Here is a 21,746-nt window from a genome sequence, read left to right as displayed (position 1 = left end):
TATTTGGTTATTAGGATCCCCATTAACTTTGGCAGACGCTGCTCTTCCTGGGGTCCACAAAAAAACAAACACAAAAACAAGACAAGTTACATGACAAGTCGTTGAACTCCTGGACCGTCAGAGGTCTTGTTTGGTTAAGTCTTTGTTGTTGAACTCATGGACCGTCAGAGGTCTTGTTTGGTTAAGTCTTCGTTGTTGTTGAACTCCTGGACCGTCAGAGGTCTTGTTTGGTTAAGTCTTCGTTGTTGTTGAACTCATGGACCGTCAGAGGTCTTGTTTGGTTAAGTCTTCGTTGTTGTTGAACTCATGGACCGTCAGAGGTCTTGTTTGGTTAAGTCTTTGTTGTTGAACTCATGGACCGTCAGAGGTCTTGTTTGGTTAAGTCTTTGTTGTTGAACTCATGGACCGTCAGAGGTCTTGTTTGGTTAAGTCTTCGTTGTTGTTGAACTCATGGACCGTCAGAGGTCTTGTTTGGTTAAGTCTTTGTTGTTGTTGAACTCATGGACCGTCAGAGGTCTTGTTTGGTTAAGTCTTTGTTGTTGAACTCCTGGACCGTCAGAGGTCTTGTTTGGTTAAGTCTTCATTGTTGTTGAACTCATGGACCGTCAGAGGTCTTGTTTGGTTAAGTCTTTGTTGTTGAACTCCTGGACCGTCAGAGGTCTTGTTTGGTTAAGTCTTCGTTGTTGTTGAACTCATGGACCATCAGAGGTCTTGTTTGGTTAAGTCTTTGTTGTTGAACTCATGGACCGTCAGAGGTCTTGTTTGGTTAAGTCTTTGTTGTTGAACTCCTGGACCGTCAGAGGTCTTGTTTGGTTAAGTCTTCGTTGTTGTTGAACTCCTGGACCGTCAGAGGTCTTGTTTGGTTAAGTCTTTGTTGTTGAACTCATGGACCGTCAGAGGTCTTGTTTGGTTAAGTCTTTGTTGTTGAACTCCTGGACCGTCAGAGGTCTTGTTTGGTTAAGTCTTTGTTGTTGAACTCCTGGACCGTCAGAGGTCTTGTTTTGTTAAGTCTTCGTTGTTGCTGAACTCATGGACCGTCAGAGGTCTTGTTTTGTTAAGTCTTCGTTGTTGTTGAACTCATGGACCGTCAGAGGTCTTGTTTGGTTAAGTCTTTGTTGTTGAACTCCTGGACCGTCAGAGGTCTTGTTTTGTTAAGTCTTCGTTGTTGCTGAACTCATGGACCGTCAGAGGTCTTGTTTTGTTAAGTCTTCGTTGTTGTTGAACTCATGGACCGTCAGAGGTCTTGTTTGGTTAAGTCTTTGTTGTTGCTGAACTCATGGACCGTCAGAGGTCTTGTTTGGTTAAGTCTTTGTTGTTGAACTCATGGACCGTCAGAGGTCTTGTTTGGTTAAGTCTTCGTTGTTGTTAAACTCATGGACCGTCAGAGATCTTGTTTGGTTAAGTCTTTGTTGTTGAACTCCTGGACCGTCAGAGGTCTTGTTTGGTTAAGTCTTTGTTGTTGAACTCATGGACCGTCAGAGGTCTTGTTTGGTTAAGTCTTCGTTGTTGTTGAACTCCTGGACCGTCAGAGGTCTTGTTTGGTTAAGTCTTCGTTGTTGTTGAACTCATGGACCGTCAGAGGTCTTGTTTGGTTAAGTCTTCGTTGTTGTTGAACTCATGGACCGTCAGAGGTCTTGTTTGGTTAAGTCTTTGTTGTTGAACTCATGGACCGTCAGAGGTCTTGTTTGGTTAAGTCTTTGTTGTTGAACTCATGGACCGTCAGAGGTCTTGTTTGGTTAAGTCTTCGTTGTTGTTGAACTCATGGACCGTCAGAGGTCTTGTTTGGTTAAGTCTTTGTTGTTGTTGAACTCATGGACCGTCAGAGGTCTTGTTTGGTTAAGTCTTTGTTGTTGAACTCCTGGACCGTCAGAGGTCTTGTTTGGTTAAGTCTTCATTGTTGTTGAACTCATGGACCGTCAGAGGTCTTGTTTGGTTAAGTCTTTGTTGTTGAACTCCTGGACCGTCAGAGGTCTTGTTTGGTTAAGTCTTCGTTGTTGTTGAACTCATGGACCATCAGAGGTCTTGTTTGGTTAAGTCTTTGTTGTTGAACTCATGGACCGTCAGAGGTCTTGTTTGGTTAAGTCTTTGTTGTTGAACTCCTGGACCGTCAGAGGTCTTGTTTGGTTAAGTCTTCGTTGTTGTTGAACTCCTGGACCGTCAGAGGTCTTGTTTGGTTAAGTCTTTGTTGTTGAACTCATGGACCGTCAGAGGTCTTGTTTGGTTAAGTCTTTGTTGTTGAACTCCTGGACCGTCAGAGGTCTTGTTTGGTTAAGTCTTTGTTGTTGAACTCCTGGACCGTCAGAGGTCTTGTTTTGTTAAGTCTTCGTTGTTGCTGAACTCATGGACCGTCAGAGGTCTTGTTTTGTTAAGTCTTCGTTGTTGTTGAACTCATGGACCGTCAGAGGTCTTGTTTGGTTAAGTCTTTGTTGTTGAACTCCTGGACCGTCAGAGGTCTTGTTTTGTTAAGTCTTCGTTGTTGCTGAACTCATGGACCGTCAGAGGTCTTGTTTTGTTAAGTCTTCGTTGTTGTTGAACTCATGGACCGTCAGAGGTCTTGTTTGGTTAAGTCTTTGTTGTTGCTGAACTCATGGACCGTCAGAGGTCTTGTTTGGTTAAGTCTTTGTTGTTGAACTCATGGACCGTCAGAGGTCTTGTTTGGTTAAGTCTTCGTTGTTGTTAAACTCATGGACCGTCAGAGATCTTGTTTGGTTAAGTCTTTGTTGTTGAACTCCTGGACCATCAGAGGTCTTGTTTGGTTAAGTCTTCGTTGTTTTTGAACTCATGGACCGTCAAATCAAATCAAATCAAATCAAATCAAATGTATTTATATAGCCCTTCGTACATCAGCTGATATCTCAAAGTGCTGTACAGAAACCCAGCCTAAAACCCCAAACAGCAAACAATGCAGGTGTAAAAGCACGGTGGCTAGGAAAAACTCCCTAGAAAGGCCAAAACCTAGGAAGAAACCTAGAGAGGAACCGGGCTATGTGGGGTGGCCAGTCCTCTTCTGGCTGTGCCGGGTAGAGATTATAACAGAACATGACCAAGATGTTCAAATGTTCATAAATGACCAGCATGGTCAAATAATAATAAGGCAGAACAGTTGAAACTGGAGCAGCAGCACAGTCAGGTGGACTGGGGACAGCAAGGAGTCATCATGTCAGGTAGTCCTGGGGCATGGTCCTAGGGCTCAGGTCCTCCGAGAGAGAGAAAGAAAGAGAGAAGGAGAGAATTAGAGAATGCACACTTAGATTCACACAGGACACCGAATAGGACAGGAGAAGTACTCCAGATAAACAAACTGACCCTAGCCCCCCGACACATAAACTACTGCAGCATAAATACTGGAGGCTGAGACAGGAGGGGTCAGGAGACACTGTGGCCCCATCCGAGGACACCCCCGGACAGGGCCAAACAGGAAGGATATAACCCCACCCACTTTGCCAAAGCACAGCCCCCACACCACTAGAGGGAAATCTTCAACCACCAACTTACCATCCTGAGACAAGGCCGAGTATAGCCCACAAAGATCTCCGACACGGTACAACCCAAAGGGGGGGGGGAACCCAGACAGGCCGACCACAACAGTGAATCAACCCACCCAGGTGACGCACCCCCCCTTCGTTGTTGTTGAACTCCTGGACCGTCAGAGGTCTTGTTTGATTAAGTCTTTGTTGTTGAACTCATGGACCGTCAGAGGTCTTGTTTGGTTAAGTCTTTGTTGTTGAACTCATGGACCGTCAGAGGTCTTGTTTGGTTAAGTCTTTGTTGTTGAACTCCTGGACCGTCAGAGGTCTTGTTTTGTTAAGTCTTCGTTGTTGCTGAACTCATGGACCGTCAGAGGTCTTGTTTTGTTAAGTCTTCGTTGTTGTTGAACTCATGGACCGTCAGAGGTCTTGTTTGGTTAAGTCTTTGTTGTTGCTGAACTCATGGACCGTCAGAGGTCTTGTTTGGTTAAGTCTTTGTTGTTGAACTCATGGACCGTCAGAGGTCTTGTTTGGTTAAGTCTTCGTTGTTGTTAAACTCATGGACCGTCAGAGATCTTGTTTGGTTAAGTCTTTGTTGTTGAACTCCTGGACCGTCAGAGGTCTTGTTTGGTTAAGTCTTCGTTGTTTTTGAACTCATGGACCGTCAAATCAAATCAAATCAAATCAAATGTATTTATATAGCCCTTCCTACATCAGCTGATATCTCAAAGTGCTGTACAGAAACCCAGCCTAAAACCCCAAACAGCAAACAATGCAGGTGTAAAAGCACGGTGGCTAGGAAAAACTCCCTAGAAAGGCCAAAACCTAGGAAGAAACCTAGAGAGGAACCGGGCTATGTGGGGTGGCCAGTCCTCTTCTGGCTGTGCCGGGTAGAGATTATAACAGAACATGACCAAGATGTTCAAATGTTCATAAATGACCAGCATGGTCAAATAATAATAAGGCAGAACAGTTGAAACTGGAGCAGCAGCACAGTCAGGTGGACTGGGGACAGCAAGGAGTCATCATGTCAGGTAGTCCTGGGGCATGGTCCTAGGGCTCAGGTCCTCCGAGAGAGAGAAAGAAAGAGAGAAGGAGAGAATTAGAGAACGCACACACTTAGATTCACACAGGACACCGAATAGGACAGGAGAAGTACTCCAGATAAACAAACTGACCCTAGCCCCCGACACATAAACTACTGCAGCATAAATACTGGAGGCTGAGACAGGAGGGGTCAGGAGACACTGTGGCCCCATCCGAGGACACCCCCGGACAGGGCCAAACAGGAAGGATATAACCCCACCCACTTTGCCAAAGCACAGCCCCCACACCACTAGAGGGAAATCTTCAACCACCAACTTACCATCCTGAGACAAGGCCGAGTATAGCCCACAAAGATCTCCGACACGGTACAACCCAAAGGGGGGGGGGAACCCAGACAGGCCGACCACAACAGTGAATCAACCCACCCAGGTGACGCACCCCCCCTTCGTTGTTGTTGAACTCCTGGACCGTCAGAGGTCTTGTTTGGTTAAGTCTTTGTTGTTGAACTCCTGGACCGTCAGAGGTCTTGTTTTGTTAAGTCTTTGTTGTTGAACTCCTGGACCGTCAGAGGTCTTGTTTTGTTAAGTCTTCGTTGTTGTTGAACTCATGGACCGTCAGAGGTCTTGTTTGGTTAAGTCTTTGTTGTTGAACTCCTGGACCGTCAGAGGTCTTGTTTTGTTAAGTCTTCGTTGTTGCTGAACTCATGGACCGTCAGAGGTCTTGTTTTGTTAAGTCTTCGTTGTTGCTGAACTCATGGACCGTCAGAGGTCTTGTTTGGTTAAGTCTTCGTTGTTGTTGAACTCATGGACCGTCAGAGGTCTTGATTCGTTAAGTCTTTGTTGTTGAACTCATGGACCGTCAGAGTTCTTGTTTGGTTAAGTCTTTGTTGTTGAACTCATGAACCGTCAGAGGTCTTGTTTGGTTAAGTCTTTGTTGTTGAACTCCTGGACCGTCAGAGGTCTTGTTTGGTTAAGTCTTTGTTGTTGAACTCATGGACCGTCAGAGGTCTTGTTTGGTTAAGTCTTCGTTGTTGTTAAACTCATGGACCGTCAGAGGTCTTGTTTGGTTAAGTCTTCGTTGCTGTTGAACTCATGGACCGTCAGAGGTCTTGTTTGGTTAAGTCTTTGTTGTTGAACTCATGGACCGTCAGAGGTCTTGTTTGGTTAAGTCTTCGTTGTTGTTGAACTCATGGACCGTCAGAGGTCTTGTTTGGTTAAGTCTTCGTTGTTGTTGAACTCATGGACCGTCAGAGGTCTTGTTTGGTTAAGTCTTTGTTGTTAAACTCATGGACCGTCAGAGGTCTTGTTTGGTTAAGTCTTCGTTGCTGTTGAACTCATGGACCGTCAGAGGTCTTGTTTGGTTAAGTCTTTGTTGTTGAACTCATGGACCGTCAGAGGTCTTGTTTGGTTAAGTCTTTGTTGGTGAGGGAAATGACTGTACATTATCTGACTGTGAGTCAATTATACTTCAAACTGCTGTGAAACATTGTGCTTTGAATTAAGAGCACTCGTCTAACGACTGAGCAGTTACCAATGTGATGGACCGTGCTATCTCTTCATTCAAAGACTCATGGACACTCTTACTGACAGTTGTGGCTGCTTTGCGCGATGTATTGTTGTCTCTACCTTCTTGCCCTCTGTGCCCAATCATGTTTGTACCATGTTTTGTGCTACTACCATGTTGTGTTGCTTCCATGTTGTTGTCATGTTGTGCTGCTACCATGTTGTTGTCATGTTGTGTTGCTGCCATGTTGTATTGCTACCATGTTATCATGTTGTGTTGCTACCATGTTGTGTTGTCATGGGTTGCTACCATGTTGTGTCATGTTGTGTTTCTACCATGTTGTGTCATGTTGTGTTGCTACCATGCTGTGTTGTCATGGGTTGCTACCATGCTGTGTTGTCATGGGTTGCTACCATGTTGTGTCATGTTGTGTTGCTACCATGCTGTGTTGTCATGGGTTGCTACCATTTTGTGTCATGTTGTGTTGCTACCATGCTGTGTTGCTACCATGTTATCATGTTGTGTTGCTACCATGTTGTGTCATGTTGTGTTGCTGCCATGTTGTTGTCATGTGTTGCTGCCATGCTGTGTTGTCATGTGTTGCTGCCTTGTTGTGTCATGTTGTGTTGCTACCATGCTGTTGTCATGTTGTGTTGCTACCATATTGTGTTGCTACCATGCTGTGTTGTCATGTGTTGCTACCATGTTGTGTCATGTTGTGTTGCTGCCATGTTGTTGTCATGTGTTGCTGCCATGTTGTGTTGCTACCATGTTATCATGTTGTGTTGCTACCATGTTGTGTCATGTTGTGTTGCAGCCATGTTGTTGTCATGCGTTGCTGCCATACTGTGTTGTCGTCCTTGGTCTCTCTTGTCGTTGTGTGTTTTGTCCTATATTTGTAAATAATAATTTGTTCTTAACTGACCTGCCTATAAAGGTTAAATCAAGGTTAAATCAAGGTTAAATCAAGGTTAAATCAAGGTTACATAAAGGTTACATAAAGGTTACATAAAGGTTAAATCAAGGTTAAATCAAGGTTAAATCAAGGTTAAATCAAGGTTACATAAAGGTTACATAAAGGTTACATAAAGGTTACATAAAGGTTACATAAAGTTTAAATAAAGGTTAAATAAAGGTTAAATCAAGGTTAAATCAAGGTTAAATCAAGGTTAAATAAAGGTTACATAAAGGTTACATAAAGGTTACATAAAGGTTAAATAAAGGTTAAATAAAGGTTACATAAAGGTTAAATAAAGGTTAAATCAAGGTTAAATCGAGGTTAAATCAAGGTTAAATAAAGGTTAAATCAAGGTTAAATCAAGGTTAAATAAAGGTTACATAAAGGGTAAATAAAGGTTACATAAAGGTTACATAAAGGTTACATAAAGGTTAAATAAAGGTTAAATAAAGGTTACATAAAGGTCACATAAAGGTTAAATAAAGGTTAAATAAAGGTTAAATAAAGGTTAAATAAAGGTTAAATAAATAAATGCTGAGAATCAGTGGTGGAACACTGATCCAACAGTCTTAGGAGGTTGAGAGGGAGGATTTGTGTCTGCTCTTTTATCAGTCTGTGGGCTGCAGTCTTAGGAGGTTGAGAGGAAGGATTTGTGTCTGCTCTTTTATCAGTCTGTGGGCTGCAGTCTTAGGAGGTTGAGAGGGAGGATTTGTCCCTGTTCCTGTATCAGTCTGTGGGCTCAGTCTTAGGAGGTTGAGAGGGAGGATTTGTGTCTGCTCCTTCATCAGTCTGTGGGATCTTTGAGGCCGGATGAGGTCATTATTTCACCCTGAAGAGGTTTTGTGAAGAAAAGTAAGTCTAACTCTTAACTATAGGCAACATTTCACAGGCTTCAGAAAGTAGTTAAAAGGCATAAAGGCCCAGTTCAGTCAACATTCTGTTATTCCTGTGTTTTATATCATACTGTACAACAGCTGATGAAACTAACACTCTACAAGTGTGACATTTTTGTTTTAATCGATGTTATTTCCCGATAGTTGCTGGTTGAAAATACAATCTACACAGAACTCTCTAATCAGCGGGTTTGTATGGGCAGGAGTTTCGGGCTTTCCATGATGACATCACCTTGCGGCAATAGACCAATAATAAAGAGAGTTCCAAACCTCTCTGCCAATAACAGCTAGTTTACACTTTTCCTCCTCCCCTCGGGTTTGTATGGGCGGAGTTTCAGCTTCCATGATGACATCACCTTGCGGCAATAGACCAATAATAAAGAGAGTTCCAAACCTCTCTGCCAATAACTGCTTGTTTACACTTTTCCTCCTCCCCACTCAGTTTACTCCAAGTCAGGCCTAGAAAAATGATTGCTTGAGAAATGGTTTTGTTTGTTTGTTGCTAATAAGCTAATTTTGCCAATTTCTTTTCATGGAAATCTATTACACTAAGTTACATAAATGTTACCTAGACATGATTTTATAAGTTACTGTAAATGTTACCTAGACATGATTTAATAAGTTACTTAAATGTTACCTAGACATGATTTCTAGTGGTTTCAACTAATGCTGCTAGTCAAGAAAAGGTTTGTCTGACTTTATAATGATACCTCTGGGGATTGGAAGATCTTGATTGGTTACCATTGTAGCTGGTCAGACCCCAGCCAGAGGTCACACACTTCATGATAGAAAAGCTGTAGTGATTACCGTTATTGATTACCATTGTTGTAGCAGATCAGACCCCAGCCAGAGGTCACACACTTCATGCCATCAGGGAAGTCATTGTTGGACTCAGCTAGTGATTGGTTACCATTGTAGCTGGTCAGACCCCAGCCAGAGGTCACACACTTCATGCCACTGGGGAAGTCATTGGTTGGACTCAGCGAGCCAGAGGTCATTCACTGAGGACACATGGGTCCCCCATGCTCACAGAACGGGATGGCCAAGTGTTGAAGAGCGTAGCGTGTAAAAATCTCAACATCAGCACACTACCTGTTGTTCAGGAGCTTCATGAAATGGGTTTCCATGGCCGAGCAGCTGCACACAAGCCTAAGATCACCATACGTAATGCCAAGCGTCGGCTGGAGGGGTTGCAAAGCTCCGACGCCATTGGACTGTGGAGCAGTGGAAACGCTGGGTTTGGCAAATCTGTGTTTGGCGGATGGCAGGAGAACGCTTCCTGCCCCAATGCATAGTACTAATTCCACGTTGTTTTGGTGAAGGAGGAATACTGGTCTGGGGCTGTTTTTCATGGTTCCGGCTCCTTAGTTCCAAGTGAAGGGGAAATGTTAACGCTACAGCATAGAATGACATTCTAGAAGATTCTGTGCTTCCAACTTTGCGGCCACAGTTTGGTGAAGGCCCTTTCTCGTGACAATGCCCCCGTGCACAAAATGGTTTGTCGAGAACGGTGTGGAAGAACTTGACCGGCCTGCACAGAGCCCTGACTTCAACCCCATCAAACACATTTGGGATGATTTGGAAAGCCGACTGCAAGCCAGGCCTAATCGCCCGACATCAGTGCCCCGACCTCACTAATGCTCTTGTGGCTGAATGGAAGCAAGTCCGCCTGCAGCAATGTTCCAACATCTAGTGGAAAGCTTTGGAGGCTGTTATAGCAGCAATGTTCCAACATCTAGTGGAAAGCCTTCCCAGAAGAGTGGAGGCTGTTATAGCAGCAATGTTCCAACGTCTAGTGGAAAGCCTTCCCAGAAGAGTGGAGGCTGTTATAGCAGCAATGTTCCAACGTCTAGTGGAAAGCCTTCCCAGAAGAGTGGAGGCTGTTATAGCAGCAATGTTCCAACATCTAGTGGAAAGCCTTCCCAGGAGAGTGGAGGCTGTTATAGCAGCAATGTTCCTACATCTAGTGGAAAGCCTTCCTAGAAGAGTGGAGGCTGTTATAGCAGCAATGTTCCTATATCTAGTGGAAAGCCTTCCCAGGAGAGTGGAGGCTGTTATAGCAGCAATGTTCCAACATCTAGTGGAAAGCCTTCCTAGAAGAGTGGAGGCTGTTATAGCAGCAATGTTCCAACATCTAGTGGAAAGCCTTCCCAGAAGAGTGGAGGCTGTTATAGCAGCAATGTTCCAACATCTAGTGGAAAGCCTTCCCAGAAGAGTGGAGGCTGTTATAGCAGCAATGTTCCAACATCTAGTGGAAAGCCTTCCTAGAAGAGTGGAGGCTGTTATAGCAGCAATGTTCCTACATCTAGTGGAAAGCCTTCCCAGAAGAGTGGAGGCTGTTATAGCAGCAATGTTCCTACATCTAGTGGAAAGCTTTCCCAGAAGAGTGTAGGCTGTTATAGCAGCAATGTTCAAACATCTAGTGGAAAGCCTTCCCAGGAGAGTGGAGGCTGTTATAGCAGCAATGTTCCAACATCTAGTGGAAAGCCTTCCTAGAAGAGTGGAGGCTGTTATAGCAGCAATGTTCCTACATCTAGTGGAAAGCCTTTCCAGAAGAGTGGAGGCTGTTATAGCAGCAATGTTCCTACATCTAGTGGAAAGCCTTCCCAGAAGAGTGGAGGCTGTTATAGCAGCAATGTTCCTGCATCTAGTGGAAAGCCTTCCCAGAAGAGTGGAGGCTGTTATAGCAGCAATGTTCCTGCATCTAGTGGAAAGCCTTCCCAGAAGAGTGGAGGCTGTTATAGCAGCAATGTTCCAACATCTAGTGGAAAGCCTTCCCAGAAGAGTGGAGGCTGTTATAGCAGCAATGTTCCAACATCTAGTGGAAAGCCTTCCCAGAACAGTGGAGGCTGTTATAGCAGCAAAGGGGGAGGGGACCAACTCCATATTAATGCCCATGTTCAATGACCAGGTGTCCACATACATTTGGTCATGTCGTATATTGTTGCTATCTTGTCAGCGAGCGTGTTTGACATGACGATAAGTGATGAGGAGTTGGTAAGAGAACAGGAACATTACTGGCACCCAGGATACTAACTTCACTTCAAAATGTTGTGTTTTTAATACATTTAGTAGCCTGTCCCCACCTTGTCCACACAATGGTCTGGATGTCTCCAGGGGGTGGAGCCAACAGATCTCCCAGGATCACACGAAGTTCTGCAACAAACAATTATAGTCACTACAAAACACACACAAAAAAAGGGGATGGGATGAGACTCCAATTTCATGCTTTCAACCCAGCAGGCAAAAACCACTTCAATTGACGTCATTACAACATCAATATCTTATTGTCAACACGTTGTAATGATGTCATTTCAAACCGCTTTGCCCACGGGGGATAGAGAGTGTAAAATAGGTGTTGGCATTGCCAGGCTGACTTCACGCTGCAGCGGGCAGCAGTCACAACCCATTGTTGTGTTCAATACCAGGCTGACTTCACGCTGCAGTGAGCAGCAGTCACAACCCATTGTTGTGTTCAATACCAGGCTGACTTCACGCTGCAGTGAGCAGCAGTCACAACCCATTGCTGTGTTCAATACCAGGCTGACTTTACGCTGCAGTGAGCAGCAGTCACAACCCATTGCTGTGTTCAATACCAGGCTGACTTCATGCTGCAGTGAGCAGCAGTCACAACCCATGGCTGTGTTCAATACCAGGCTGACTTCACGCTGCAGCGGGCAGCAGTCACAACCCATTGCTGTGTTCAATACCAGGCTGACTTCACACTGCAGTGGGCAGCAGTCACAACCCATTGCTGTGTTCAATACCATGCTGACTTCACGCTGCAGTGAGCAGCAGTCACAACCCATGGCTGTGTTCAATACCAGGCTGACTTCACGCTGCAGAGGGCAGCAGTCACAACCCATTGCTGTGTTCAATACCAGGCTTACTTCACGCTGCAGTGGGCAGCAGTCACAACCCATTGCTGTGTTCAATACCAGGCTGACTTCACGCTGCAGTGAGCAGCAGTCACAACCCATTGCTGTGTTCAATACCAGGCTGACTTCATGCTGCAGTGAGCAGCAGTCACAACCCATTGCTGTGTTCAATACCAGGCTGACTTCACGCTGCAGCGGGCAGCAGTCACAACCCATTGTTGATCAGACAGCCGCCGCAGAAATCCAGTGTAGTCCTGGAGGGACACCTGCAGGCGGGTGTAACCAGACACCACAGGATCCTCCTCGTTGACGATGCGGGCGTAACCAGACACCACAGGCTCCTCCCCGTTGACGATGTGGGCGTAACCAGACACCACAGGCTCCTCCCCGTTGACGATGTGGGCGTAACCAGACACCACAGGCTCCTCCCCGTTGACGATGTGGGCGTAACCAGACACCACAGGCTCCTCCCCGTTGACGATGTGGGCGTAACCAGACACCACAGGCTCCTCCCCGTTGACGATGTGGGCGTAACCAGACACCACAGGATCCTCCCCGTTGACGATGTGGGCGTAACCAGACACCACAGGCTCCTCCCCGTTGACGATGTGGGCGTAACCAGACACCACAGGCTCCTCCCCGTTGACGATGTGGGCGTAACCAGACACCACAGGCTCCTCCCATTGACGATGTGGGCGTAACCAGACACCACAGGCTCCTCACCGTTGACGATGTGGGCGTAACCAGACACCACAGGCTCCTCCCCGTTGACAATGTGGGCGTAACCAGACACCACAGGCTCCTCCCCGTTGACGATGTGCCACAGGCTCCTCCCCGTTGACAATGTGGGTGTAACCACACACCACAGGTTCCTCCCTGTTGACGATGTGGGCGTAACCAGACACCACAGCCTCCTCTCCGTTGACAATTTGGGTGTAACCAGACACAACAGGCTCCTATATATAATAATAATAATAATAATAATAATATGTGGGTGTAACCAGACACCACAGGCTCCTCCCCGTTGACGATGTGGGCGTAACCAGACACCACAGGCTCCTCCCCGTTGACGATGTGGGTGTAACCAGACACCACAGGCTCCTCATCGTTGACGATGTGGGCGTAACCAGACACCACAGGCTCCTCATCGTTGACGATGTGGGCGTAACCCGACAGAGCGGCATGAAGTCCTGTTAGTTGTCTGACAACACTTGGGTTCTTGACTATCCTGGTTTAAATATATACCATGACAATCCCCTTCAAAAAAAAGTCTACTGATATAAAAATAATACTTACCGTTTACATTACGTGACTATTTCAATACAGAGGCGTCATACAGTGATGTCATACAGTGATGTCATACAGTGATGTCATACAGTGATGTCATACAGTGGCGTCATACAGTGATGTCATACAGTGATGTCATACAGTGATGTCATACAGTGATGTCATACAGTGATGTCATACAGTGATGTCATACAGTGATGTCATACAGTGATGTCATACAGTGATGTCATACAGTGGCGTCATACAGTGATGTCATACAGTGATGTCATACAGTGATGTCATACAGTGGCGTCATACAGTGGCGTCATACAGTGATGTCATACAGTGATGTCATACAGTGATGTCACACATCTCAACACGGAGACGTAGAGCCTACATATGGAACGTTTTAGACAACAACACAAAAAAACATCTAAAGCTTCCTGTTGGCCGCTCCAACGAAGGCCAGGGAGAGGATCAGCTTGATGGAGACAGACTCACTGAGGGGCTTTTATACAGGAAGCACAGAGTTGCGGTCAGGATGTCTAATCTGGGCTCTGTGGGATCATGTACACGTTGCAGAAGGAGGATGGCGTGAACTTTCCAATAGAATCGAGACACCCTCTTCCCAGACCTTGAAAAGGACAAGCCCTCTGACATACAATATATGTCAACTTACGGACAAACTGTTGAGACATATCACTGGAGTTATTACTGAGTTATTACTGTTGAGACATATCACTGGAGTTATTACTGTTGAGACATATCACTGGAGTTATTACTGTTGAGACATATCACTGGAGTTATTACCGTTGAGACATATCACTGGAGTTATTACCGCTGAGACATATCACTGGAGTTATTACTGAGTTATTACTGTTGAGACATATCACTGGAGTTATTACTGTCGAGACATATCACTGGAGTTATTACTGTTGAGACATATCACTGGAGTTATTACTGTTGAGACATATCACTGGAGTTATTACTGTTGAGACATATCACTGGAGTTATTACCGCTGAGACATATCACTGGAGTTATTACTGAGTTATTACTGTTGAGACATATCACTGGAGTTATTACTGTCGAGACATATCACTGGAGTTATTACTGAGTTATTACTGTTGAGACATATCACTGGAGTTATTACTGTTGAGACATATCACTGGAGTTATTACTGTTGAGAACATATCTCTGGAGTTATTACTGTCGAGACATATCACTGGAGTTATTACTGAGTTATTACTGTTGAGACATATCACTGGAGTTATTACTGTTGAGACATATCACTTGAGTTATTACTGTTGAGACATATCACTGGAGTTATTACTGAGTTATTACTGTTGAGACATATCACTGGAGTTATTACTGTTGATACATATCACTGGAGTTATTACTGTTGAGACATATCACTGGAGTTATTACCGCTGAGACATATCACTGGAGTTATTACTGAGTTATTACTGTTGAGACATATCACTGGAGTTATTACTGAGTTATTACTGTTGAGACATATCACTGGAGTTATTACTGAGTTATTACTGTTGAGACATATCACTGGAGTTATTACTGTTGAGACATATCACTGGAGTTATTACTGAGTTATTACTGTTGAGACATATCACTGGAGTTATTACTGTCGAGACATATCACTGGAGTTATTACTGTTGAGACATATCACTGGAGTTATTACTGTTGAGACATATCACTGGAGTTATTACTGTTGAGACATATCACTGGAGTTATTACTGTTGAGACATATCACTGGAGTTATTACTGTTGAGACATATCACTGGAGTTATTACTGTCGAGACATATCACTGGAGTTATTACTGTTGAGACATATCACTGGAGTTATTACTGTTGAGACATATCACTGGAGTTATTACTGAGTTATTACTGTTGAGACATATCACTGGAGTTATTACTGAGTTATTACTGTTGAGACATATCACTGGAGTTATTACTGTTGAGACATCACTGGAGTTATTACTGTCGAGACATATCACTGGAGTTATTACTGTCGAGACATATCACTGGAGTTATTACTGAGACATATCACTGGAGTTATTACTGTCGAGACATATCACTGGAGTTATTACTGTTGAGACATATCACTGGAGTTATTACTGTTGAGACATATCACTGGAGTTATTACTGAGTTATTACTGTTGAGACATATCACTGGAGTTATTACTGAGTTATTACTGTTGAGACATATCACTGGAGTTATTACTGTCGAGACATATCACTGGAGTTATTACTGTCGAGACATATCACTGGAGTTATTACTGTCGAGACATATCACTGGAGTTATTACTGTCGAGACATATCACTGGAGTTATTACTGTTGAGACATATCACTGGAGTTATTACTGAGTTATTACTGTTGAGACATATCACTGGAGTTATTACTGAGTTATTACTGTTGAGACATATCACTGGAGTTATTACTGTTGAGACATATCACTGGAGTTATTACTGTCGAGACATATCACTGGAGTTATTACTGTTGAGACATATCACTGGAGTTGTCACTGGAGTTATTACCGTTGAGACATATCACTGGAGTTCTTATTCCTGATAAATACTGATTCCTAGTGCTCAGAATCGTTTGTCTGATGTTTCTGGACAGCTGTGGCTAGCTGAAAGAGATGGGGATCATGGGATAGGCCACTAGCTGTGGCTAGCTGAAAGAGATGGGGCTCATGTGACAGGCCACTAGCTGTAGCTAGCTGAAAGAGATGGGGCTCATGGGACAGGCCACTAGCTGTGACTAGCTGAAAGATGGGGCTCATGGGACAGGCCACTAGCTGTGGATTGCTGAAAGAGATGGGGCTCATGGGACAGGCCACTAGCTGTGGCTAGCTGAAAGAGATGGGGCTCATGGGACAGGCCACGAGCTGTAGCTAGCTGAAAGAGATGGGGCTCATGGGACAGGCCACTAGCTGTGGCTAGCTGAAAGAGATGGTTCTCATAGGACAGGCCACTAGCTGTGGCTAGCTGAAAGAGATGGGTCTCATGGGACAGGCCACTAGCTGTGGCTAGCTGAAAGATGGGGCTCATGGGACAGGCCACTAGCTGTGGATTGCTGAAAGAGATGGGGCTCATGGGACAGGCCACTAGCTGTGGCTAGCTGAAAGAGATGGGTCTCATGGGACAGGCCACTAGCTGTGGCTAGCTGAAAGAGATGGGTCTCATGGGACAGGCCACTAGCTGTGGCCAAAGACAGTACTGTTGTTATTCCACTATACTGTATCTGTGATTATCTGATCAAAGTCAGTTCTAATAATTACAAAGATTTGGCATTATATACTTCAGTACTAACATTCACTGTGGTAAAGCACCTGCGTACAATTATCCACCCCTTGCTCCCATAACATTAAACATATGACTTGCATGTTTTTGCCCATAGCGTTTTATGTACCACTGATAAGCCAGTGTTTCTCCACTCAAGGTCTCCAATACATCGGGTCATTTCCCAGGACACCGTAGGCTACAGATACTGTATAGGATACATACTGTAAATCTATAATTCCATGTGTATAACTTGTATTATCATCTACATTTATGATGAGTATTTCTGTTGAATGATGTGGCTATGCAAAATCACTGGAGGTTTTTGGAACTGGTTAATATTGATATCATGGATGGTCAGTCCTTGCATCCGGAGATTTATCTTTTGTATTTGAGAGTGGTTACATTTCTCAAGCACCATCCCCCCGCTTTTTACCAGATCAGTGGCGGAGAGAACGCTTTGCTATTCTGTTAACTGCTGATCGCTGCATTAACTATCAAAACCCACGTTTCAAGAAACACCAAGGAACAAACATGTTACTAGAAACTACTTTTATTTTTTTTAATGGAGATGAAGTTGAAAACTTAGTTGGAGGCGATGGTCTGGTCGATGTAGGAGCGGAGCTCGGTGACGCGTGCGTACACTCCGGGCATAGTGGTGGTGCAGGTTCCACTGCCCCAGGACACAATACCAACCAGCGTCCAGGCACCAGCCTTCTCACAGACCAGGGGGCCACCAGAGTCACCCTGCAGGAACACAAAAAGGAGAACAGAAAGAGTAAAGAGTCTCTCCCTAGGGATTTATTTTTTATGTTCAGAGTTTGTGCTCTGCTGTTTCCAAAAAGGTAAGAACGAAACTAAGGAAACACCAATATTTTATTGATGCAATGATTATTTAAGCCAGTTTAAATACTGTAAACGTTCAGAAGAACTTTGAAGAACTCTGCCATTTTTTATTTTTTTAACCTTTATTAAACTTGGCAAGTCAATTAAGAACAAGTTCTTATTTTCAATGGCAGCCTAGGAACAGTGGGTTAACTGCCTGTTCATGGGCAGAATGACAGATTTGTACCTTGTCAGCTCGGGGGTTTGAACTTGCAACCTTCCGGCTACTAGTCCAACGCTCTAACCACTAGGCTACCCTGCCGCCCCATTAGTCAGATGGTGGTAGGTTCAGTGTCATGGGCTGTAAGTGTGTCAGGAAGGGTTTGTGTAGGCTTGCAAAAATATGGGATTCTTCCAACTAGGAAGTTTGAAAACCCTGGCAATGTTTTTGAAAGTTTACCGGAATGTTCCAACCCTGTGGTTTGTGTTACTCACCATGCAGGAAGAGGCACCATCGGCTCCAGCACAGATCATGAGGTCGGTGATCTTGGAGCCCCAGAACTTCTGGCACTGAGCCTTGGTCAGCAGGGGAAGAGCGGCCTGCTGCAGCAGGGCAGGGGTGTCAGCAGCTGGAACCAGAGGACACCAAGGGTCAGGTAACTCTTAGAAACCGGTCAGCCAATCACCATCTTTCTCAAATTATTAGACTCCTAGCAACTCAAGACTACACTGAAACCCAACCGAAACGTCATTTTTGAAATAGATTGAGCCAACCGAAACGTAATTTTTGAAATAGATTGAGCCAACCGAAACGTCATTTTTGAAACAGATTGAGCCAACTGAAACGTCATTTTTGAAACAGATTCAGCCAACCGAAACGGCATTTTTGAAATAGATTGAGCCAACTGAAATGGAAACTTCCAACTATACCAAACATACCGCTAGTCAAAAAAAACTAACCAAGGTTTGTCTGACTTTACAATGAGACCTAGAAAAGCTGCAGTGATTATTGATTACCGTTGTAGCGGGTCAGACCCCAGCCGGAGGTCACACACGTCATGCCACCGGGGAAGTCATCATTGGTCTCAGCAACGCACACGGGGGACACACGGGTTCCCAAGAGGGCGGGCGTGGCCAGCTTGATCAGGGTGATGTCATTGTTGATGGTGAAGCCGTTGTAACGGGGGTGCTTGAAGACCTAGTCAGGACACAAGGCGACAACGTTTGAGATTTAGATTGGATGTTAATCCGCTGAGCAGATCATTATCGTTTGAGTTGATGTGTGACTTCAAAAGGTGGAACTTTTACTGGTCTTTATCTTTACTTCAAAATAAAAGTCTTAGATGTTCAAATTGTAGTAATATAGGGCACAGTGGGGATATATAGGGGACAATGGGGATATATAGGGGACAGTAGGGATATATAGGGGACAGTAGGGATATATAGGGGACAGTGGGGATATATAGGGGACAGTAGGGATATATAGGGGACAGTAGGGATATATAGGGGACAGTAGGGATATATAGGGGACAGTGGGGATATATAGGGGACAGTGGGGATATATAGGGGACAGTAGGGATATATAGGGGACAGTGGGGATATATAGGGGACAGTGGGGATATATAGGGGACAGTGGGGATATATAGGGGACAGTGGGAATATATAGGGGACAGTAGGGATATATAGGGGACAGTAGGGATATATAGGGGACAGTGGGGATATATAGGGGACAGTAGGGATATATAGGGGACAGTAGGGATATATAGGGGACAGTGGGGATATATAGGGGACAGTGGGGATATATAGGGGACAGTAGGGATATATAGGGGACAGTGGGGATATATAGGGGACAGTAGGGATATATAGGGGACAGTAGGGATATATAGGGGACAGTGGGGATATATAGGGGACAGTGAGGATATATAGGGGACAGTGGGGATATATAGGGGACAATGGGGATATATAGGGGACAGTAGGGATATATAGGGGACAGTAGGGATATATAGGGGACAGTAGGGATATATAGGGGACAGTGGGGAGATATAGGGGACAGTGGGGATATATAGGGGACAGTGGGGATATATAGGGGACAATGGGGATATATAGGGGACAGTGGGGATATATAGGGGACAGTGGGGATATATAGGGGACAATGGGGATATATAGGGGACAGTAGGGATATATATGGGACAGTAGGGATATATAGGGGACAGTGGGGATATATAGGGGACAATGGGGATATATAGGGGACAGTAGGAATATATAGGGGACAGTAGGGATATATAGGGGACAGTAGGGATATATAGGGGACAGTGGGGATGGAAAGGTGGAACTTTTACTGATCTTTATCTTTACTTCAAAATAAAAGTATTAGATGTTCAAATTGTAGTAATAGTTGTGTGTGTACGTGGTTGTTTACCTGGCCAACCTTGATGGTCTGGATGTTCTCAGCATTGGAGGAGCGATCGTGCTCTCCCAGGATCACACGGTGAGAGGTCCTGAAATAGTTTCACAAAATAAACATAATTTAGCTACTTTAGCAATATGCTAGCCAGCTTTGAGCTAATTAGCATTAGCATTATCTCGTTTATATCTAGTTTTAGTTAGTTTGCATGAGCCAGCTTTTAGCTAGTTAGCAATAGCTAGGTTTTAGCTAGTTAGCACGTTGCTACACTTATGGTTATAGGCTCAGCAGCCAGCACTCACTTCACGCTGCAGTGAGCAGCAGTCACAACCCAGTTCTCGTTGATCAGAGAGCCGCCGCAGAAGTGGAATCCAGTGTAGTCCTGGAGCGACACCTGCCAGGGCCAGGAGCCGGGCACAGCCTCCTCACCGTTGACGATGCGGGCGTAACCAGACACCACAGGCTGGATGGCGGGTTTACCACAGCCTAATGACAGAGATTATGGGTCAGGGGTCAAGTTTGGCTGCTCTAACAGAGATTCTAACAGTGACAGTTTCTGAATTACATCTATACAGAATATAAATACAATGCTGCTTATTGTAGTACCACTTGAAATGTTATTGACCAGAGCTGTCAACTACTATCAAATACTTATTTTACCTGATAAATAAATCAAATGAAGTTTTATTTCTACAGCACATTTCAGACATGGGAATGCAACACAATGTGCTTCACAGGAAGACACAAATAAAAACAATTAAAATTAAAACTGAAATGTTTACTACACAACAAACATATGAGAATTTAAAAAACTACAAGAATAACAATAAAAACCCAAATGACTAAAAAGCCAACCCAAGGTATCCTACAAGGTATCCAAGGTATCAAGGTATCCTACAAATCCTACAAGGAATCCTATATCCTACAAGGATCCTATCCTACAAGGAATCCTACAAGGTATCCTACAAGGTATCCTACAAGGAATCCTACAAGGAATCCTACAAGGTATCCTACAAGGTATCCTACAAGGTATCCTACAAGGAATCCTACAAGGAATCCTACAAGGAATCCTACAAGGTATCCTACAAGGAATCCTACAAGGTATCCTACAAGGTATCCTACAAGGCGGCAGCGTTGGTTAGAGCGTTGGACTAGTAACCGGAAGGTTGCGAGTTCAAGCCCCCGAGCTGACAAGGTACAAATCTGTCGTTCTGCCCCTGAACAGGCAGGTAACCCACTGTTCCCAGGCCGTCATTGAAAATAAGAATATGTTCTTAACTGACTTGCCTGTTTAAATAAAGGTAAAAAAAAAAAATGAAAAGGCAGACACATAAACATGGACATTTTCTCACCGTAGGCTGCGCCGGCGAAGGCAAGGCAGGAGAGGATCAGCAGACAGTTCATGTTTTCAGCGTGATGGAGTGAGGCACACAGCAGGGGTCTTTTATACAGGAACCACGGCTCTGACTCTGCATTCCCCTCCACCCCCTGTGTGTGTGTACCTCACCTGTCCCTCTGCAGATAACAGGGGACATTTTCTCACACCGTTACAGAACATTACGGGGTTACGAAAAGGTTGTTTGTTGGAATATTTATTGAAAATGACCAATGGAAAAAATGGAGACAATGTTGGCTTGTGGTAAATATTCCCCAAAGGAGATCCTCGCTCTTTCTGAAAGCATGATAGCTGTGTTACTTAGACAACTCATGAAGGGCGGCAGGTAGCCTAGCAGTAAGAGTGTTGGGCCAGTAACCAGCAGTAGCCTAGCAGTTAGAGTGTTGAGCCAGTAACCAGCAGTAGCCTAGCAGTTAGAGTGTTGGGCCAGTAACCAGCAGTAGCCTAGCAGTTAGAGTGTTGGGCCAGTAACCAGCAGTACCCTAGCAGTTCGAGTGTTGGGCCAGTAACCAGCAGGTAGCCTAGCAGTTAGAGTGTTGGGCCAGTAACCAGCAGTACCCTAGCAGTTAGAGTGTTGGGCCAGTAACCAGCAGTAGCCTAGCAGTTAGGGTGTTGGGCCAGTAACCAGCAGGTAGCCTAGCAGTTAGGGTGTTGGGCCAGTAACCAGCAGTAGCCTAGCAGTTAGGGTGTTGGGCCAGTAACCAGCAGTAGCCTAGCAGTTCGAGTGTTGGGCCAGTAACCAGCAGTAGCCTAGCAGTTAGAGTGTTGGGCCAGTAACCAGCAGTAGCCTAGCAGTTAGGGTGTTGGGCCA

The 21,746-nt window shown here is 44.7% G+C and overlaps 1 protein-coding gene across 1 annotated transcript; it reads right to left on the bottom strand.

Annotated features, from left to right (window-relative positions):
* Window positions 1–16,847: 16,847 nt before the first annotated feature.
* Window positions 16,848–21,029, bottom strand: LOC124035470 (chymotrypsin A-like). Its single transcript, XM_046348924.1, has 6 exons — window positions 20,892–21,029; window positions 19,842–20,025; window positions 19,555–19,633; window positions 18,153–18,333; window positions 17,631–17,764; window positions 16,848–17,057 (listed from the first exon to the last, which is right to left on the bottom strand). Exons 1-6 carry the CDS (start codon window positions 20,941–20,943, stop codon window positions 16,896–16,898), a joined length of 792 nt encoding a protein of 263 aa, XP_046204880.1. The 5' UTR covers window positions 20,944–21,029; the 3' UTR covers window positions 16,848–16,895.
* Between the last annotated feature and the right edge of the window lie 717 nt (window positions 21,030–21,746).

This window comes from Oncorhynchus gorbuscha, linkage group LG05 (assembly GCF_021184085.1).
Source record: "Oncorhynchus gorbuscha isolate QuinsamMale2020 ecotype Even-year linkage group LG05, OgorEven_v1.0, whole genome shotgun sequence".
NCBI classification, from domain to species: domain Eukaryota; kingdom Metazoa; phylum Chordata; class Actinopteri; order Salmoniformes; family Salmonidae; genus Oncorhynchus; species Oncorhynchus gorbuscha.
The sequence above is the reverse complement of the archived record's forward strand: the minus strand, read 5'-3'. Positions and strand labels throughout refer to the sequence as shown.

Excerpts from the sequence above, each read along its gene's own strand:
- LOC124035470 (XM_046348924.1), bottom strand. The coding sequence starts at position 20,943 with ATGAACTGTCTGCTGATCCTCTCCTGCCTTGCCTTCGCCGGCGCAGCC. Across the intron at positions 19,634-19,841 it reads GCTGCTCACTGCAGCGTGAA|GACCTCTCACCGTGTGATCC; the intron begins GTGAGTGCTGGC and ends AAACTATTTCAG. Across the intron at positions 17,765-18,152 it reads GGGTCTGACCCGCTACAACG|CTGCTGACACCCCTGCCCTG; the intron begins GTAATCAATAAT and ends CTCTGGTTCCAG.